We start from the raw sequence: 21,973 nt of genomic DNA on the forward strand, positions 1-21,973 counted from the left end.
CTGACCATGATGGATCAACAGAAAAACATTTTGAATTACCATACTTGCAGAAATTTACCGTCAATAAATATTTCAATTGCTTTTCAAGTTATTACATTTTATATCATTATATATTTAACAAGGACACCCTGTATTTCAGAATAGCTTATGTTCATTCCCATGAATAAGCAATCGACCTCTGCCACTACATAACAACGGCAAATTAGAGTCAATACCTCCACTGACTGTTCCTTTTATTGCTCTCTTTTCACTTTTCTTTTCAGTATAGTTAAGGGCCGTAAAGATGAGAGTGTATTAGCTGGTTAGCAAAAGATAAAGAGTCTTCTTGAAAGTAACAGACTACCATAAAATTGTTCAGAGACCGTGGCTGGATCTCACGTCAGGTAGCCGACACAGCATTCACTTCCCGCACCCCCGCACTCCAGGCAGTGGACGAAACAGATATCGCCCAGAGAAATGGCAGCATTGTCCAAAGAAGACATTTAGGACAATAATGAACCTCTAGCCAGGTGTCGCCTTCCAGCGGGTAGCATGTGAATCCCTGTTTCTTTAGGAGCGACCCCACAAAGTCACGTTCTGTTTTAATTTCAGAATCCAGCATCCTGATGCGTTCTTACTGTTATTTTCCGAGGAACACACACTTTCACAGCTGTGCCTACGTGCCAGTCTTATAGACCCGTTTCGAAATTGTACCGTGGAGTGGGAGAGACCTTCTGCCTGCCTCCCCACCCCATGACTCTACTGATTAAACACAGTGTAAATCTGCACGTGTAGGATATTGATTGACATCTTTACTTAAGTTTTACTGCACGGAACTCACAATATCTGCCACCACTGGCCAGCGAGGTACCTGCTCTGACAGAAACAGCCAAGTTTCAGAGCATTTACACTGAAGACACTTGCTACTATGCTACGGAAAAGTAATGACAGACGCTGCTAGAAGATGGTGGAGTAAAGACCTGTTGTTGGGCGACCGATGAGGCGAGCCTTGCGGTCGCACAGAAAGTTGTCCTCTTGTGTACTTAGTACGTAGAGAGAGCTGAATTCAGCGTCTTCAGCTGCAACTGCCGCCACCTTCCGCATTGTGGTATGAGTTTGATAAGATGGACATCGTTGCGACCACCGATTGCATAGGGACGCGATATTAGTTCACTCTCTTCAGGAGCCAGTTATCCCGTTTTAATGCTTCATAGCCAGCTAGTTGCTTTCAGTATGCCCTTTGTCGATCTTACTGGTGTTCGTATCTATTTTTCTGTGTTCTTCTTACAATTTACTAACCATGTTTACGGTCACTGGTCGTATTAGTGTATTATTCGAATAACTTTTTATCGTGTCCACCCACCTGTGCTAAGGTTAGAGTTCACTACTAGAACCTCCTCGTCCAAGTGTTAATTGTTCAGTTCTTTATGTCAATGGATCACTTATGTGTTTTGCGTTTCGATAATAAATCTAATTGTTATAGAGACCACTTGTTTCTGTTGCAAATCACAGGAGCGCACCTCTGTATGCGTGGTTTGGTACCCATATTGCCATGTTATTTGGCCACTACTGTTAGTTATCATTCCGTCAGACATTGTCGTCGCACGAAATTATCTTTTCCTGTAATTAATATGCAGTATCATTTGGCTGCCTCCCTTCTCCGTTAATCATGGGAGATCGGACAACAGCATCATAGGGGTACGTGAAACAGCACAACCGTCACCCCACAATATTCATCACATTACCGATTCAGCATACGCAGTGTGTCCAAGACTGCTTGTGTGATATTCCAAACTACAATACTATCTCGTAGCGAGTTGCGCTGTTACGATCCTTAAGTTTCAACAAAAGCCGTATTAAAGATCAAAGTAAGGCGCCATAGCTGCGAATGGAACGGTATGCGTTTGACACCCGTCAGAAAACGGCGGTGGAGAAGTGATTTAACACCACGTTTTGTGTTGAGCTTTGTATAGGCTGGCGAGAATTCGTCAAATTCGACCCGAATACCGCCGAGAGGCAGGTACCTGGTCGCTCCTCCACAACAACGCTCCTGAAGACAACGCGAAGAACGTGCGTTGAGTTTTTGTCAGCTAACGGATCAAAATACTGCATCACACGATGAATTCATTGCATTTGGCCCCATCCGACTTCCAGTTGTTCCCCAAACTTAAGTTGACAATGAAAGGGCAGCGTTTCGACGCAAAATTGTAGGATGGGAGGCCCGCCAGTTATGCAAAACACAGTTTTTTCCAAGTTGGCAAACGAACTTCAGCACCACTGTGCCATCATTTTTCCGTTTTATTTAATCTGTAATGTGAACATTTTTACTAAATGATTACAAAATTGTGAGGATATTTAGTTCAAACAATAATTCGTCTTTTTTTTGTTAATACCATTACACTTGGTGTGCATGATTTTTCAAGACCACTTGGGAAAAAAGGTCTTTTGCGTAACTGGCGGACCTTGCATCCTACAATTTTAACTGCAAATACGGTAAACACAAGGAGCTGCAGATCCAAATGATTACGACGCAATTAAGGACATACAAGACAATTGTACTGCAGTGTTAAATGCAATTACAAAAAGGACTGCGGTGACTACTTCAAAACACTTTTAAAACGATTCTGCTATGTATTGATTTCGGTGGAAACTATTGTGAATAAATACAATGGTTTTGTGAAGATAGTCCATGAGTTTTACTTTTTACAGCCACAGCCCTAACGGAAGTGGGGCACACTGTGTACTTGACAGTTTGCACTCAGTTCATTACGGCTTAATTGTTTTCATCCCATCCATCCATTCCTTTCATTTCAGAACAATGCAGTCATTTCATGTTGTTCCAGTTTCCGCCATTTTTCTCCTTCCGAAGAATTCCATGTGCACTTTGGCAGGTTTCTTTTGTAGCACATACTTTGCTTCCAGCGATAACCTTCTCTGTTGAACACCGTCACCTGAATACGCTTCTGCTTATCCAGTTTTATGTCTATGACAGCATTTAATACTACTCCTCAGGGAACTACGACAATGAAGAGATTTTTTTTCACAAGTGCTTTGTGCGTCTCCTTGGCGTTCGACAGTGAACTAGAAGCGACCTACTGCACTTTACTAATGGTTCAAATGGCTCTGAGCACTATGGGACTTAACTTCTGAGGTCATCAGTCCCCTAGAACTTAGAACTACTTAAACCTAACTAACCTAAGGACATCACACTGATCAAATGCCCAAGGCAGGATTCGAAACTGCGACCGTAGCGGTCGCGCGGTTCCAGACTGAAGCGCCTAGAAGCGCTCGGTCACTACGAGCGGCACTTTATTAATACCGAACATGTTACTTGCGCTCACTGCGGTGTCACGCCGTATTATTAGCCACCATATTTCACTTGGTGACTCTGTAGTTGTTCTGAATGCGGAGGAGTTGTTGTTTGATTCTGTTTTTTTTTTTTTAATCATACCTCCGTTTGCTTAACTTATAAACGTAGGCGCGTATCGGGAGAAAGGACTGAAGACTGGTGTATATACTCCTGCATATCGTCGTTAAAGTAACAGTATCGCGTAAATGATTTTTCCTTTTTTCTGTTAGTTGGAATACTTAACTCAGCGCACCTGCTTTTACCGTCTGAATGATGATTTTTCTATTCTTTACGATAAAAATGAAGCTGAATTAATATCTCGTAAGTGAAACAAGGTTTAACAATCTGTGAACTGCCCATCACTGCAAAACCAAAATCGCAATTCCGTCTAAATGGAGCGGCGAATTCTCCACGAGGCTGTTCGCGGACGATGCTATTGTCTGTAGAGAGCAAGGCCCACCAGAAAGACAGGCCGTGGCGCGTACGTCCCAGCACATGACGCCAGCAGCCGTCTCCCGCAGGGGGCGAGTAACTGTTCCAAACGAGTTAAAAAATTGTTGACTGCTCGTTAAAATACACGCAAGCTATCGACAGCATACGAGAAATTTAAGACCTTTGGTGGGTATCGTCTGAGTTACATTTGGAGTTCCCGTGAGCCGAGCGTTCGCGAAGTATGGCGGACAAGCCGACTAGTGTGACGTCACAAATTCGTTGCAGGGCTCGTTTATCTCGTTGGTCCGGGTAGAGAGGTGGCGATGTCAGAAGACCGTAGCGAAATGCCAGTAAAGGAACTGAAAAATATTGAGCTCTCGTGCAGTGACTGGCCGCTTTTAACCACTTTCAAATACAATTCTTCAGTTTCATACGTAACTTCCAGGTGAGCAGCGATTTCTTTCTCCGTGAAAAGATCGTTTCCTGAAGCGCTCTACATTCCCACCAACTGAAACCTCGGTTTAAGAATTGCTTTCCAACACGAAGAGATACTTAACAAGAAACAGTACTGTGTGCTGTGACAGTGCGCGGCTTTCCAATTAATAACCCGCAGAAACTCGGAAGAGTAGCTGCATGGTATTGTTTCTTCAACGACGATACGTGCTGTAACTGTGCTGTATTTTGAGTACATTGATAAATTTCTTTATTTGTGCAACACATTTTGTTTTCCCTAAGTTCTCCTAAAATAGACCTGAAGCCACATGATATTTCCATTATTTCGCGACTGTAGAATCCTGAAAGAGGCTTACAGTATAATTTTTAACAATTTCAAAACTTCAAAAGCACGACATCGTAAGTTAATGTTGTGATTGCAAACTTCCTTGCTGGATAGAAGAAATGGGGAAATACGCGTTTTTGTATGAATCTGCTAAAGCAGTCGTTTCAGTATTTGACATTTGAAATAGACGTTACTCCTTTAAGTGTTCTTGCAGTTTTCTGTTGAATTTAAATTAAGTATGCTTTCACATTAGAAAGTATAGATGATAGATAGAAAATCTTTTAATTTCTTGTGAACAAATAGCTAGCAATTTTAAACTACAACTACAAATTGTCGTTGTAGTTTATAGGATTACATCATGGGGTGAAGGAGATAGAGTGGTGTGTATTATTTGCTAAAAATTTAATGGGTTTGATTCAATTAAAAAACAGAATAACTACGTGCTGAGTCACCACCTATGTACAGTACTGACCGCAATATCATCGTTACAAAGTGTATCTCGTCGATGATAGAAAGTTGGCAAAGCAAGACTCTTAACGTATGAAACAATCAGAAGACTTGTTATGGTTTTCTGATGGTTTTATACGAGTACGTTGATGACCATCTTTGACTAAGTTTTTACTACTGTCGACATCCACTTTGTGACGATGATTAGTGGCCAACATTGTCCATAGTTGCCGATTCTTTATTAAGCATGGTCTGAGGATGATTGTTAGTCTACCGAAACAGGTAATTAGCAAGTTGTAATTTTAGTTTTTATTATGATCAAGATTATAGATGCCGATTCTTTATTAAGCATGATCTGAGGATGGTTGTTAGTCTACCGAAACAGGTAATTAGCAAATTGTAATTTTAGTTTTTATTATGATCAAGATTATGAAAAATTTTAACATATAATTGGAGTCCTTTTTTGGATGGGGAGCAACTTGTAAACTTTGTATTTATATAATGCGCAGATGATAAACTGGCCGGCTGGAGTGACCGAGCGGTTCTAGGCGCTTCAGTCTGGAACCGCGCGACCGCTACTGTCGCAGGTTCGAATCCTGCCTCGGGCGTGGATGTGTGTGATGTCCTTAGGTTAGTTAGGTTTAAGTAGTTCTAAGTTCTAAGTTCTAGGGGACTGATGACCTCAGATGTTAAGTCTCATAATACTCAGAGCCATTTGATAGACTGATTCGGGAGGAAGACAGTTTAGCTCGGTAGTTTCTTATGTATTAATTTCATAAACTTATGCTCAACTAAAAGGTTCGTTGCACAATGGACTGGTTAGGTGGGTCAGATGGTACTGTACATGGTCCCAGAGTCTGACTTTCAGTATTCAACTCATGTAACATAAAGTCCGTTTGCTTATTTGAAATTCAAATGCAAATTTAACCTCATGCTCATACAATTTGTATAAAAGTATATTTTTTATAGAACTTTTCTCTCTGAACTTACTGTTCTAAACCTGTGCATAATACATATCTGCTAATCATTTCGAAAAATTTTTATTGAATATGTCTTTTGTCTGTTAAAGGGTGTGCCGGCCGTAGTGGCCGAGCGGTTCTAGGCGCTACAGTCTGGAACCGCGCGACCGCTACGGTCGCAGGTTCGAATCCTGCCTCGGGCATGGATGTGTGTGATGTCCTTAGGTTGGTTAGGTTTAAGTTGTTCTAAGTTCTAGGGGACTGATGACCTCAGTAGTTAAGTCCCATAGTGCTCAGAGCCATTTGAACCTTTTTTTTTTTTTTGGTTAAAGGATGCACCAAAGCACACGAGGACTGACACCAAATAAAATTTTCCAGGTAATGTCTTGTCATTCTGAGGGATACGTAACAGATCGCCTGGGACTAACGATTTATAAGTATGGTCACAGCAGAAAGGCGGTGTATATAAACTGCTGTTATAAGGGATAAGTTAGTTTCTGGCTACAATCAAAATATGGCTCTGAGCACTATGGGACTTAACAGCTGAGGTCATTAGTCCCCTAGAACTAAGAACTACTTAAACCTAACTAACCTAAGGACATCACACACATCCATGCCCGAGGCAGGATTCGAACCTGCGAACGTAGCGGTCGCGCAGTTCCAGACTGAAGCGCCTAGAAACGCTCTTCCTCACCGGCCGGCTCTGGCAATAATCGCTGAACATCAACAGTCTGATGCTGTTTCGTAGCTACTTGACATATTATCTGTCACTATCGTACACCATACCCATATGTTTTGACAGCATAAAGCATGGTGGAGAGTTGCTTAGTTTGCTTCACTATCGTCGCGGTGTTGTGTCTTTATGGTTGTATCTCTGAAGCGTCACGTGGTTTACATACGACCCCGGTTCTCGTAGCTCGCCGGAGAGGAGCGGACACAGAACTGGGCCGGCGTTTGGCGTGCTGTGCTGTGGTGTCTGCTGTGTGTTCTGGTAACGGGCCGTGGCCGGATGCCGTGTCTGGAATTCCCGCAGCCACGGACACGACCTCACTCTTTCGCTGCCGGAAGGGGAAACCAGATCACGCTCGATACTCGCCAGAATTACAACAGACAGCAGATGTTGTCTTTTTGTTGGCGTATCTCTTCTCCCAAAGGCCGCTATTAGCCGCGGGCAACTGGCGGCGCCACTTGTGACATCAGTGGTGGCGTCACGAACTTGCCCAAAGGTTCATGAACTTGGCAGGGAATGGTCTAGAGCAGGCCTGTTCAGGAGGCGGCTAGGTGGGCAAGAGCGCGGTAAAAAAAAATGATGTGGCTGTCTAGACGTCATTATGTAGGGCAGAGAAATGCACAGTGTGCGCTGTCCTCAGAGGAATGACAATATGTTCGCCGTGTTTACTCGTTTCAGCATACTGAGGACGTAAAATTTGTTTTATGTCGGAATCTGTCCTATGTTAAGACTATATGACTCCGTACCAGTATACAGCTGCCCTAATTGGTGTCGACGTCACCTTTTACAGTCTTCTTTAAGTTAATGGCGCCCTTCAGCCCGCTTTGATCTTCTGTCTGTCTGTGAAACTGCCAGCCCAGCCAAACAAAGTTCTGGAGAAATAAACTGCCCACAAGCATTGGGAACCGCTATCGAATAATCTTCAATAAAAAAAGTTATATATCGATAATGTAAAAGTCGACGAAACTTCCACTTTCGTCGTATTTCAGTGTGGACTGCAGGAACTGTAACTAAACTGCTGCAGTTAACCTAAGTGGTAGTATCAAAGGTCCTATGAGATGATTATCCACAATCCCAGAGCACATGTATACAGACAACCTTCATTGGTACACTCTAACAGCAATGCTGTCCGAGATCGTATCGTCCCAGATGTGGCTGTTCCTGCAGTTAAAATACCCGCCAAGTGTAAAGACAGCCTCATTTGTAAATAAAACACGTGTGTGGAAGGCAGTATTATTTACTCTTTGCTATACAACCCGCTGCACAAACTGCATTCGATGTCGTTAATTAGTTGGTCCTTGAGCTCGCGCCCTTTGAAGATGGTACGCATGTAGGTTGTACTCCTGTAATACTCTCCAAACCGGTACGTGACTGGTTTCCACAGCAAGGGCTGTAACACGCAGTCTGCCTGAAGGTTCACTGCTACGAATCACTTCATCCTCAAAAACTGGTATTCTCACCTCACACCGACCACTACCAATATGGTGAGCAAGCAAACTCCCTGCTTCTTGTTAAAGTGTCCATGAACTGCAGCAAAGGTACGGTGGAGTGGATGTCTTCTGGCTAGGTACCGATTTTCGTAAATATGAAGATCTATTCTTCAATTTGCCCTGGCCTCACCTTAACACATAATCATGTCATACGAGTGAGCTCAACAAATCCGTATTCCATGCTTCATTAAGTACTAACAGCAAGAAAATCTGAATTCGGGAGCAATAAGATGCGCGCCACCGATGATTACGATATTACAACAACAGAAGCTGAATGAAGCACTGATTAGATCCATGCAACTGCAGATACAGTACTACAACAACACGAGCTGAGTGACAGGTCGGGTACGACTGCACGGAATAACAACCTCACTAGGAGCTGCCAACACGTCTCTAAATGGCGATGCGCGTAATGACCGTGATATAACTCATAAACGACGGACCAAATCTTGTACCCAGTACTGCTATTTTGTCATTTAAAATTGTTGTGTGGTTATTCACACGAAAAGTGATCGTCTTTGTATGATCTAACATCCCTCAAAGTTTGTCGGTCAGGTCGTGAAACACCCCGTAGACGTAAAATCGATCTCTGAACATCAACGGCGAGAGAAAATTTACTCACATTCTGGAGAGACCAACATCGTAACGAAAAGCAATGCGCCCGTACCAGTTTCGTTGTAAAAGATCAGGATTTGGTTGCTTACGAAAAATGGTTCTGTCTTGGTAGAATTACATGACTAAAAAAAGTCGCAGAAATCCCCGATACTGCTATTTTGTCATTTAAAATTGTTATGTGGTTATTCAGTATGTACTTGGCTTTCTCAATCGAACTATGTTTCTCTAAGCTACAAAATATTGCCATCTTTACTATAACATTAAAGGAAAGAAAATGTGCCGGCCGAAGTGGCCGAGCGGTTCTAGGCGCTACAGTCTAGAACCGCGCGACCGCTACGGTCCCAGGTTCGAATCCTGCCTCGGGCATGGATGTGTGTGATGTCCTTAGGTTAGTTAGGTTTAAGTAGTTCTAAGTTCTAGGGGACTCATGACCTCAGATGTTGAGTCCCATAGTGCTCAGAGCCATTCGAACCATTTGAAAAGAAAATGTGAGTGAAGAAATTAGTCAGTTGTTACTGACTGTTCTTGTAGAAGTTTAGTGATCGAGTATTTCAGCCCGTCTGGGAACGTATTCTGAACTAATGAGATGTACCGTATGTGATTAAGAATATTACACACATCCTCACCTGGATTCAGTTTTATCAAACTTTTACCGTCTTTGTGAACGTGTTATCTCGTTTCTCCATCGTTTTAGCACTCGTTGCAATCCTCCGTCATCATGTTGTATTGTACTGAATTTTATATAAAATATTAATCACTTTGTTTTATTTGGTATATTGTGAGTAGAGGTTGTGTCCAATCGATGAACGGAGGAATTGGAGAACTCTGAACGACATAATTGACTTAGGATTTCCTTAACATCGTGAGTTATCGGAGAAATACTGGCTTTATTCACGAGAGATGGTAAGTCTGGATCCAGGTCGGCATATTCTACTTAACCTTACCCTAGTATCTACAAATCATTATAGGGGAAGGACCGTTTTGGTACTCTCAAGAAAGATGTTTCTGGTAACTATTTTACTGTAGTGGCCTGAAGGGAAAAGTGTCAGGGAAAAGAACCAATGAGTGTAAATGATCAGTTTACCCGAATTGTAAGAACAACATTTTGAACAGAGGAAAGAGAAAACTATTACTTTTATATTTCGATTGTATGCATCTGAAAATCAGAAACGACAGCTGTTGTGTCGAACAGACGGAAATGTTCTGATTTGAAGGTAAAATATCTAATATACAACAGTGATTTCGTGGCGACGCCGTTGTTCACTCGCAATTTTCCTTCTTTTCAGTTACATCATCGGCAGCTTCGATGTATATATTCGCGCTCCTGTTGGTCTTCTGCCACGGACTGGAACACGGGGCGGCGTTTACTCATGGTGAGTGAATATGTAAATATGATTACTTAACACTTTATCACCCTAGTCAAACAACTGAGGCCCTTCTGTCTTTCGTTTGCGTGAGATAGTGTTACTTAGAACAAGTGAGCTGAAAAGTAGTATAGTGTGGATGTTCCGAGAAAAGTGCAGCAGCACAGATGTCAGCAAGGAAAATATTAGTGTTCTTCCTGTTTAGTTTAGGATACACACAATAAGGTCATCATCCAGAGAAAGAAATAAAAAGCTAAATATGGTAAAAAATAAAGGGTAGCTGTAAGTCAATAAGACGAAGGCGTGGTTTAATAAAATTGGGATACGGGCTGTCAGGATATTATTTTCATTTGTATGTTATCGTTGGCAACTGGTGTACATAATATACGGCTACCACCATAGTACATAAGCAGTACTCCTGATCTTTAAAATAATTTTATGGAAGTACTTTCAGAGCATACAGTATTTAATAGCATATCATAATAACACACCGCGGTAATGGACAATAAGTACAGTTCTTTTAGAATATTGACGTAAGGGTAGCACTGAATAAATTTACATCAATTGAATTTGGAACATTATCTTCTGGTTATATGATACCTTCCAGAAGGCGAAGATGATAGGAAAGATAGGAAAGAGTATGTGATTTAAATCACCTCCCGTTGTTGAACACGCTGAAGTCTGCGGAGGAGACAGGAAAAGTTTCTATAGTGAAAGCCCCAGTAATATACGTTGGGTGTCGTCAACTATATGTCCAATTACAAAATCTTGATCTCCATGGGGAAGTAGGTTGCGCATTATATCTTCATAGCCTCTCTGCCGTCGCGTGAAAAACAGAGGACTGACTCTGAGAAATGACTCCCGCAGCCCTTCATACACGAATGTCTCGAGCTACAATGGGAAGAACCGACTGCTCACTCTCCTATTCCAGCGTCGTGTGTCCTCGCTTTAAGTACGCTGTCAGATCACATACCACAGAATGGACTGAAAGCAAACAAAGTAGCTGTTCGACAGGTAAAACAAAAATAGTTTGGAGGGGGAAAATCTGAGAGAAGATAAAGAAATGTGAGCATTATGTAGCAAATAGGTTGTCGGTCAGTTCCCTCTCTGGAACTTTCAAATAACTCAGCAGTTCTCCTTCTATGTTTATCTGGTGACTTGAAATTGAAAAGGGTAGAAAAAAAGGCTCAGACCTAAATTTTGTTTGGACTGGCTTCCTTATAGATATCAATTAAGTCACTGCACGACAGAAAAATACTTCAATCAGATTGTTATACAATGGTCTATTTTCTAGTTTCTTCACATGTATCCCTTCCCGTATATTCAGCGTCAGTTTAACGTCTCGTTAGAATCAAAAAGCTTCAACACCTTAAATTAGCTTTACGTACTTTTATTACGGAAGCACGAGGAGTGAAATCGTATTTACTTGAACGTGAGTGTGTGACATAAACTGGGAGGGAATAGCACTCGGCAGTGAAATCGGTGACGATAACCTCGGGACCCCACTGACGCAATCGTTTCGGAGAAAGGAAACAGTGTGAGGCGGCTTCCATACCGACAACAAGTGTAACGAACAATTAGGAATGGAGAACAGCAGACATTCAGTCAAGGATGCCTGAGTGATGGGAAAACTAATTTAGGTAGCGTTGCAACAGCGGCTGCTTTTCATCCGGGTTAGAGCGGCTTCTGAAGTCAAGTACCAGAACATATTCAGACTAGCTAAGAAGCGTCGGTCGGTTTGATACCTCAGTCATGTTAAACTGCAATATTTAGTATTTCGCGAGGCATTTTGGCATCATGATGCCATCACCAGATCCACGTCTATTAATTATACATTACTTTATAACACTACAGCTGCCTTAGGTCGGATATTCTCATTGTTGTTGTTGAGGTTGTTGTGTGAAATAGAATTTAAGTGGCGAGGATGTATCGTCGTCGTCTTTGTCGTCGCCTTGCATACGAGGATTAAGCATCAACCTGTTGAATCCTCACAAAGTTTACGGCCGTTGTCGCCTATATCCCTCCTTCCTTTCGGACTGTACTTTAGAATTTGCTTGGACAGTATTTCACCTATTATTCTATTTACATGTTGTTTCCACCTATCTCTGTATTCAGTTTTTTTTAACGTCATGTTTAGTTCACAACAAACTACTTCATTTTTAATTAAACCTCTTTTTGCACAGCATTTCACTTTTCTCTCTGTAGCGTTCGAAATTTTAATTTTTGAATCTTTCTGAGTCTTTTAATTAAGTGTACTCTTGACTGTTGCATATAATACTTGAAATTTGTCTGCAGCTCATGGTCGTGCGGTAGCGTTCTCGCTTCCCGTGCCCGGGTTCCCGGGTTCGATTCCCGGCGGGGTTAGGGATTTTCTCTGCCTCGTGATGACTGGATGTTGTGTGCTGTCCTTAGGTTAGTTAGGTTTAAGTAGTTCTAAGTTCTAGGGGACTGATGACCATAGATGTTAAGTCCCATAGTGCTCAGAGCCATTTGAACTATTTTGAACTTGAAATTTGTGCAGATTTTCTTCTATACCATCGTCATAGAAGATAAGCTCTTGATCATGGTGGCACCATGCAAAGCATTGTGCCAAACTAACTGTCACTATTAAACGTGTCTGAAGCAGCAAAATAGGTTGTTATAAAATAGATGATTTAAATTTTTTTGCTAGTGACTAAATAGCGTATTTCAGCTGTCCCTTCTCAACTGGAATGTACTTCCAATACCGGGAGTCCCTCTTAAAAGTCGTCAAGCGCATTTTCTCTTATTTTTCGGCAGATATTTGCAATTTCGTTTCTTCATTGTGTAGTTGGTGTTAGCCCAAGTAAATGCTGCTCGTTACACCTTTTACGCTACGCCCAGCGTCTACGGAAAGCATATATATTTTTCCCATTACAAACAAAATTATTTTTAAGAAGGAAGTTTACGTGACCATCCAATAAAGTGGTCCCAAATTAGGGTAGTGCGATATTCGTTCTGTCGATGTTTGTTAACAGAGACGGTGAATTTAAAGAATAACCAGTATTCCAGTAGTGACAGCACCGCTTACAGGCCTTCGCCGACTACTAACACCAGACAGCAACGATGCTCAATTGCTGGTACAGTACTGATTATATACATAGTGTCCCTCCTAAGAGACGTCAAGCACATTTTCTCTGGTTATTGGGCAGATATTTTCAGCGGTCCCTAAGCTTACACACTACTTAATCTAACTTAAAATAACTTACGCTAAGGAAGACACACACACACGCACACCCTTGCCCGAGGGAGGACTCGAACCTCCGACGGGGGGAGCCGCGCGGACCGTGATAAGACTCCTAGACCGCGCGGCTTTTTTTGGAATATGTGAATAATGTCAGCCCAAACCTCGATATACCGAATTTCAAAGGACCATGAAAATTACATTGTTGTACCAGGGTTATTGTTATGATGAGATTTGGAGCTTGGAGTCATGTTTTAGTGGCTGAGAAGTACTTTACTGCAGTGCTTTTCTGATGAAAAATAACATTAAAAGACAAATAATGAAACACATTTTGTTAACTTCATTAATTAATACTCTACCTGTAGAATATCTTACTTTTGTGTACAGAAAAAATCACTTATTTTCCTTTGTTTCTTTTTCTTAAAGATTCTCTTGTGAATACTGTCTTTATCTCCTCTAACGAAATCAATTGTTGCGCTGAAACACTGGGGATTGAAGATGCTACTTGCTGAATGGTTTCCAACTAACTTATTAGCTCCATCAGAGGAGGGGGATTCGCACTTATCACATCACTGTCATCGTCAGAATCTTCAACAGGCGAATTACTCTTTAACTCCTCGATGATAGATTCGTCGGTATATTGTTCAAACACCAACGCATCATCCACTGACAAGTATTCAACTTCTGAAGCATCTATGGATATACCAGTAACTGCTGAATCAATCTCTAGGTCACTTTGAATATCATCCTGTGTTATTTCATCCACCAATTCATTCTCACCAACATCTTCACTTTCGGAAATTCTTGCATTTTCCCAGCAGTTCACAATCATATTCAGCTGTACAGTTCCATGGAATTAGCAATCATGTCACAAGCGTGCTTCACATTGAAACCGTCGGAATTGCTCCCCTTTATTTCAGTGTTTGCGATCCCGTGTTGAACTAAACATGAACGGTATTTTGTCTTCAAGTTCTTAATTATCTCCATATCTAGTGGCTGATCAATCTAAGTACGTTCTTCAACGCTGGCATGTTGTTATGCACACCACAATTACCCACCAGCAATGCAATTTTCTGACTCTTCATTGACATCTCTTTATGAAGCAAGAGCAGCCACTCACTAAAAAGAGTAGGCGTCATCCATGCTTTTCGATTTACTTTGTAACTGACTTCAATAAAAGAAATCACATTTACTATACGACTGTAGCAAAACATTACAGCTGAAGCTATACTGTACTGAATTAACTTATAAATTAAAGGAAGGTAAAATAAAATGTATGTATCCTCTTATCTGGTAAGCTCCTAAGGTTTTGAAGCACCGTGGGTTTGCTGATCCGATCACCAGTGGTGTCGCTATGTGTGTCCCTGACGCGTTGCTGCAGAGAAGAACAGTTAGGGGTACTTTAGACTGCTTCCCTCTTTTATACTTTTCTTCTCTAAAGGCCATCGTCTGCTCTGGCATCAGATGATAAAACAACCCTGTCCTCATATGCGTTGTACAAGTTTACACATGGTGTTTTTCCTCAAAATTCTGCATCACCTAAAGGTGCTGGTTTTTCTTTTCCTGAAATCACTTTAAAAATGATCCCATGCCTGTCCTTAAATCTTTGCAACCATCCATTACTTGCCTTAAAATTGGAATTGCCAAGTAACTTAAAGAAATCTAAGGCTCTTTGACATATCAAAGGACCATTAATTGATACATTCTGCGCACGCATCTCATTAAACCACCGCAGTGTGTCTCTGTCCACATCGTAAGCAGCAGCCGTCTTCATTTTCTTGAAGGGTTAAATTTGCCACCTACAAAACGTTCTTCAGTTTCTTTTCGTTTTTTTTAAAGGAATGTAGCTAACGTTGTTATGCAGTCCATACTTCCTCGCCACGTCTATATGTTTCATTCCGTTATCAGTGTCTTTGAAAACATCCATTTTTGTCTCCAGTCTTATTTGTTTCCGAATTAGAGGCATTATCCAAATCTTAGCTAAGTCCAAAGCGTTTACATCAACTAAAAACATTCACAGATTGCAAAAACCGCGGAGATAGCTGCATATGAGCCCAACAAAACACGTCTGTCTGCTACTGAAGCTCAACACTCGTTCAAACAAAGGAGCTCTTTGACGTTTGTCGCTCAGCACAGCTCGCCCGCGGCTGTAAGGTATTCTCTTTACCGTTAGAATAAATAAGATACTGTAGTATGTGCCGTAGCTTCTGGAAATAAAGCGCCGAAAGTATAGTAGATAAATAAATGATACCTACCGCTATAGTGAGCTTGTTAGAAGTAGGAAACAGTAAATTCCTCGAAATTCTGTCTTCGTTATAACAGATTGTTGCTAGATTTACTTCATCGTTGTAATGAGGGGTAATTAACATAATACATATAGGACATCAGCCGGGGACATATAAATTACCGCTGTACGCGGGTTTATCGTAGTATTGGTAATCGTTATACGGAGGTTTGACTGTACTGCTCATAACGCCTTTCATGCGGCGCCAGGCGTCAACGGAAAGTGCCACTATGTTTCTCGTTACAAACAAAGTGATTTTTTAAAGTGGGATTCTACGTGCCCTGTTGATAGAGCGGTCCCAAATTAGTCTAGTGGGATGTTCGTTTTATCGATATGTGTTAACAGGAACATTAAAACACGACCAGTACTACAGCAGCGGCAGCAGTGCTGAGGCCCGCCCGCACTGACTGCTACCAACATGCAACAGCGCTGCTCTGTCGCTGCTAGAGTACTGGTTATTCATCGTGTTTTAATGTTACTGCCAATACCTATCGATAAAACAAATATCACACTACACTAATTTGGGACCGCTTCATCGAAAGGACACGTAGAACTCCACGTTAAAAATCATTTTGTTTGTAATGGGAAACAAACCGACGCTTTCCGCCGACTATGAGCGTCACATGAAAGACACGATGAGCAGTATTTGTTTGGACTGACTCCAGGTACAGGTTTCAAAAACAAAATTGCAAATATCTGGCGAAATACCACAGAAAATGCGTCTGACGACTCTTAGAAGGGGTATCCTGTATATACAGCCAGGCTTACGGTCTCCACCACTCGGATAGTGTTTCTGGAATCCAGAAAATTTTGACCAGAGTCCAGATCAGGTTAATTCTAGGTCCACTGATCTGCAATACTTTCTTACATTAACACTTCGTGCCATCATCGACGCCGTACGCCCTCCAGCACAGAATTCGCCTGAGTAATTGCAATTAACGACTTCCCTTGACACCTAAGCCGGTCGTACAGTTTCTTTCTTTCCGCTCTGATCGCTGTACCGCAACATGTCGCGTACGACAACACTGGAGTCCACAGAAATTGTGACTCTAGGGAGGTCTGTAACCAAAAAAATGGTTCAAATGGCTCTGAGCACAATGGGACTTAATTTCTGTGATCATCAGTCGCCTAGAACTTGGAACTACTTAAACCTAACTAACCTAAGGCCATCACACACATCCATGCCCGAGGCAGGATTCGAACCTGCGACCGTAGCGGTCGCTCGACTCCAGACTGCAGCGCCTAGAACCGCACGGCTACTCCGGCCGGCACTGTTACTGTTACTGTCCTTCAACGTAGTCATCAGTGTTGTGTAGAACCCGTTGCCAGCGATGTGGAAGGCGTAGTATACCGTTAGCAGTGCCTGTTCTGTTGATGGTGCGAATGGAGCGGTCTACTGCCTTTCGAATCTCTGGAACAATTCTGAAGCGAATGCCACGAAATGGTTCCTTCATCTTCGGAATCAAATCAGTCACAAGGACTTAAGTCCGGGGAGTATGATGGATGGTACAGTACTTCCCAGTCCCATCGACCTTAACATACTGGTGTAGCTTGCAGATGCACATTTGGGAACGCTGCGGTCCCAAACTGGAGAGCAGCATACGCGAACTATGGGATCGCTGCCAATCATCGAGAGGTACAGTGTAGGAGCCATTCGGATCGGCATAGAAGCTCTGTCAACGTTCTCTCCCAATCTTATTTCCTCACAGCTTCGTCTTATGGACTTAAGAGTTACCTCTACACTTGCACTTATGAAAATACATGTCCAGATTAACTAACCCAAAAAAAAAAAAAAGAACGAGGAGAAGCGGCGCAGGCAAGCTCTATACTTCCTTCTTTTTGTTCCAGATCGTATTCCGATACTTATTCTAGGTGCTTACCGTAAACGAACAGTAACAGACGTTTTCCAGTCTATTATGCGCTTATTAGCAGCCAATCGCGCTCTGATTTTATAATATAAAAAGAATTATGAAATTATTTTTCATCACACGGTGCTTTGTTCTTAGTGCTGCCGGCTAGTCAAATTTCAGAAAATTGTGATGTGTAGTTCTGATACAGAAACGACGGGTTTCTGACGCAACTATACAGATTCGAAGATGATACAGGGAGATCGAAATTATTCATATTGTAAAAAATGTGTAACTTGAACTAAAAAATAAACGATGTACGTAAATAATAAAACTTGAAGAATTTTTCGTAAATCATATTCTGAAGTTTTCGACGAACTGATTGCTTCACTAAAGAGTCGATTCGTCAAAGATTCTGCGAAATGTTTTAAATCACTGGAAAATGTTATTCTTCGACAACCTACAGATTTCGATGAAATTGTAAAATGTAATAAAGAACGTTTCTGATGGTGAGGTTGATAAGCAATAGAGACATATTTATGAAACTTTCGAAAAGACAAAACGTGCAGGCAAAAAACTTGAGGGGAAAATGGAGCTTTTTTTTTGTTATGAACAAACAAGAGGACTAAAACCAGAGTTCAGCGCTATTTTTACTTCTTATTACGATTCCTGGATCATCATGCTCGATCATCATGTTATGTTCTAGTGAAAAAACACGTTCTTTTTTATGTCGATTCCAAAAAAAGAAAAAAGAGATATTAGGTCGACAGTTTTGCAAGCTCGCCTCAGTCTTAACGATATTTTGCACGTTTATTTCGACATTATAAAGAAGTTACATTTAAGTGGTTTGTTAAGTGCATTTATTTCAAGACACGCAAAGTGTAGTTTAATGTTTTGCACTGTGCAAGTTACTTTTTTGTAAGAAGTAGCGTTTAATTGGGTTGGTGCATAATTTCGTAGCGTTTCTCCATATGTTTTGCAAACACAACAGATAAACATAACAGAGACTTTAGTCATCAATAATATATTCTCCTTTACAATTTACAACAGTCTGCCAAAGCTGGGGTAGCTTTTCGATTTCGCAGTTGTAGAAGTCACATGGTTTTGAGGAGGAGAACTCGTCGAGCCATGTTCGGAGTGCATTTTCATCCGGAAGGAACTTCCGTAGAATTTGTTCATTAGAAAGCAGACAAGATGAAACAGAGGACGCAAGATCAGGTGTATAAGGTGAGTGAGAAATGACTTCCGACTCAAATTCCTGCATAGAGGTTTTTGTGAATCTAGCAGAAAGCGAGCGGGCGTTATCGTGAGGAGCATCACTTCACGCAATCTTCGTGGTCGTCGTTCTTGGATTGCGTCTGCAAGACTTCTCAGTTGTTTACAATGAATGTCACCAATGTTGGTTACACCTCGGGGAAGCAATTCGTAGTACACCACACCGTCGCTGTTCCACCAGATGCATATTATGTTCCGGGGATGCGCGGAGGTCCCTGTACGGGGAATTGCTGCTTTGTTTAGGCTCAACCGTTCCTTTCTGTTCGTTATGTTTGCATAAAGACACAATTTGTCGTGGCCAATAACGATGAAGAATGGGACTGGTCGGCATTTTTCACTAGCCAATTGATGATGAGCAAGCAGAGATGCAAATATGTTCAACAACTAATTTTTGTGATTTTGGCTTAGAGTATGCGGCACCCATCCTTGAATTATGAACCTTTCCCATTGCAGCAAATGTCGCATGATGGTGGGATGTCACAGTTCATTCCATTTGCCAGTTCTCGAGAACACTGACGTGGGCCATTGTGGATTAATGTATTTAAACGCTGTTCATCGCACCCCGAAGTTATTCCTGAGAGTGGAGAGTCACTAATACACTACTGGCCATTAAAATTGCTACACCAAGAAGAAATGCAAATGATAAACGGGTATTCATAGGACAAATATATGATACTAGAACTGACATGTGATTACATTTTCACGCAAATTGGGTGCATAGATCCTAAGAAATCAGTACCCAGAACAACCACCTCTGGCCGTAATAACGGCCTTGATACGCCTGGGCATTGAGTCAAACAGAGCTTGGATGGCGTGTACAGGTACAGCTGCCCATGCAGCTTCAACACGATACCACAGTACATCAAGAGTAGTGACTTGCATATTGTGAAGAGCCAGTTGCTCGGGGCTGCAGCAGACGAAGTTTACAGACCTGTTCTGTGGTAAACAAACTGATGCTCGTACGTGCGTGCTTGAGTCGTATGCAGGCGCGAGGAATTTGTGTACGCTTGAACAAGCACGATTGCGCAAGCATGGCTGTCAAGCATGCAGTAGCGTGTGTGGGGGCCTTAACGTTGATTGAGCAGATTCCTCGCCACGTCTAAAAAATGGTTCAAATGGCTCTGAGCACTATGGGACTCAACTTCTGAGGTCATTAGTCCCCTAGAACTTAGAACTAATTAAACCTAACTAACGTAAGGACATCACACACATCCATGCCCGAGGCAGGATTCGAACCTGCGACCGTAGCGGTCTCGCGGTTCCAGACTGCAGCGCCTAGAAGCGCACGGCCATTTCGGCCGGCCGCCACGTCTACTTGTTTCATTCCACGATCAATGCCTTTGAAAACATCCATTTTTGTCTCCAGTCTTATTTGTTTCCGAATTCCAGCCATTATCCAAATCTTAGCGAAGTCCAAAGCGGTTACATCAACTAAAAACATTCACAGATTGTAAAAATCGCGGAGATAAGCCTCATATGAGCCCAACAAAACACTTCTGTCTGCTACTGAAACTCAACAATGGACAAACTAAACACTCGTTCCAACAAAGGAGCTCTTTGACGTGTGCCGCTCGGTTACAGCCATGCGGATAAGATGCATGTCATCTCGACTGATAGTGATACGAGGCCGTTGGGATCCAGCACGGCGTTCCGTATTACCCTCCTGAACCCATCGATTCCATATTCTGCAAACAGTCATTGGATCTGAACCAACGAGAGCAACAGTGTCGCGATACGATAAACCGCAATCGCGACAGGCTACAAACCGATCTTTATCAAAGTCGGATACGTGATGGTACGCATTTCTCCTCCTCACGCTAGGCATCACAACAACGTTTCACCAGGCAACGCCGGTCAACTGCTGTTTGTGTATGAGAAATCGGTTGGAAACTTTCCTCATGTCAGCACGTTGTAGGTGTCGCCACCGACGCCAACCTTGTGTGAATGCTCTGAAAAGCTAATCATTTGCATATCACAGCATCTTCTTCCTGTCTGTTAAATTTCGCATCTGTAGCACGTCATCTTCGTGGTGCAGCGATTTTAATGGCCAGTAGTATATCTAAACGATCCTCCTTGTAACGAGAAAACCATTTTCTTACCGTGATCTGTCCAAAAGCATTATTTCCTTACATGGTGCAAATGTTTCTGGTTGCCTTCTCTGCTGTCAACCCTCTCTTGAACTCAAGACAGTAGAATAAGTTGGAAATTTTCCTATTTCTTCACTTGGCACTCCATTTTCTAGCGTCCACGGCTATACTGTCTATCTCCAAAACGCCAATATGTAAACTCAAATAACAACAGTGAACTAGAAATAAAAGCGACAGTCGATAAATAACCCCACAGCAACCAGAAAGCCAACGTGCAAAACAAAAACGCCACGAACTTATCCAGCGTCCTAATAAATAATATTTTAAGAGTAATTTTGAATTTTATTGTAGTTTTCATCCGTTAAGTCTTTTTATGAATTTTCCTTCTATTTACAATTTCTAGGAAGGGGGAGGACGACTTTTTGGATAACCACTCTCTCAGAAAATCATGAACCGCCGCTCCTGCTACACTGCAGTACAATATGCTAATATAACTGTTAGAACCAATAGCTGATTTCCTTATTTTGTCTGCATTGTTAGCCTGTGGTGCGCTGAGGCACAACTCAGCCATCACAGGGGCTGTGCTACCAAAATGTTCAGATTAGGAAATTGCTGTCAGAGTTTCAGGAAATCCTAACAGGACATCCACGGCGAGACTGTTTCCAGAAGCTCTTTGCAGTTTGGTACTCTCCATTCGTGCCTCTCGTTGTCATGATGCACGGCGTCTTCTTGGTTGCCTCTCGGCCATGTACGCCCCCAGTTCGTAAGCTGACATTTTGGCTATTACCAAGTTTAGCTTGTGCCGTATCTCCTCATTCTTGAAAACACGCCAGTGCTCTACAGACGCTAGTGAATGTGGAGCAATCTGCACACCGGATCACATCGTATAGAAATGTGACAATAGACAAGTACACTGGTGTGCAAAACTTAAGGGAGAACTAACTTTCCCATGATGTGGGACTCCCACGTAACACAGCTCTATGAGACTTGGACCATACATAGAAAGAACTGTCACATAACAGTAGAATAGGTAAGACGAACAAAAATGAAACATTTATTCAATGCCGAGCGGTCTAAGGCGCTGCAGCCATGGACTGTGAGGCTGGTCCCGGTGGAGGTTGGAGTCCTCCGTCGG

General features: G+C 42.1%; 1 protein-coding gene across 1 annotated transcript in view; it reads left to right on the top strand.

Moving 5' to 3' along the window:
- LOC126177474 (serine proteinase stubble-like) overlaps window positions 1–21,973 on the top strand; it is a 382,648-nt gene that overhangs the window by 255,846 nt on the left and 104,829 nt on the right. Inside the window, exon 3 of the mRNA XM_049924460.1 lies at window positions 10,066–10,152. Within this exon, the coding sequence (XP_049780417.1) occupies window positions 10,066–10,152 (87 nt within the window). The remainder of the gene's footprint in view (window positions 1–10,065; window positions 10,153–21,973) is intronic.

The sequence above is a fragment of the Schistocerca cancellata genome, chromosome 1 (genome assembly GCF_023864275.1).
Source record: "Schistocerca cancellata isolate TAMUIC-IGC-003103 chromosome 1, iqSchCanc2.1, whole genome shotgun sequence".
NCBI lineage: Eukaryota > Metazoa > Arthropoda > Insecta > Orthoptera > Acrididae > Schistocerca > Schistocerca cancellata.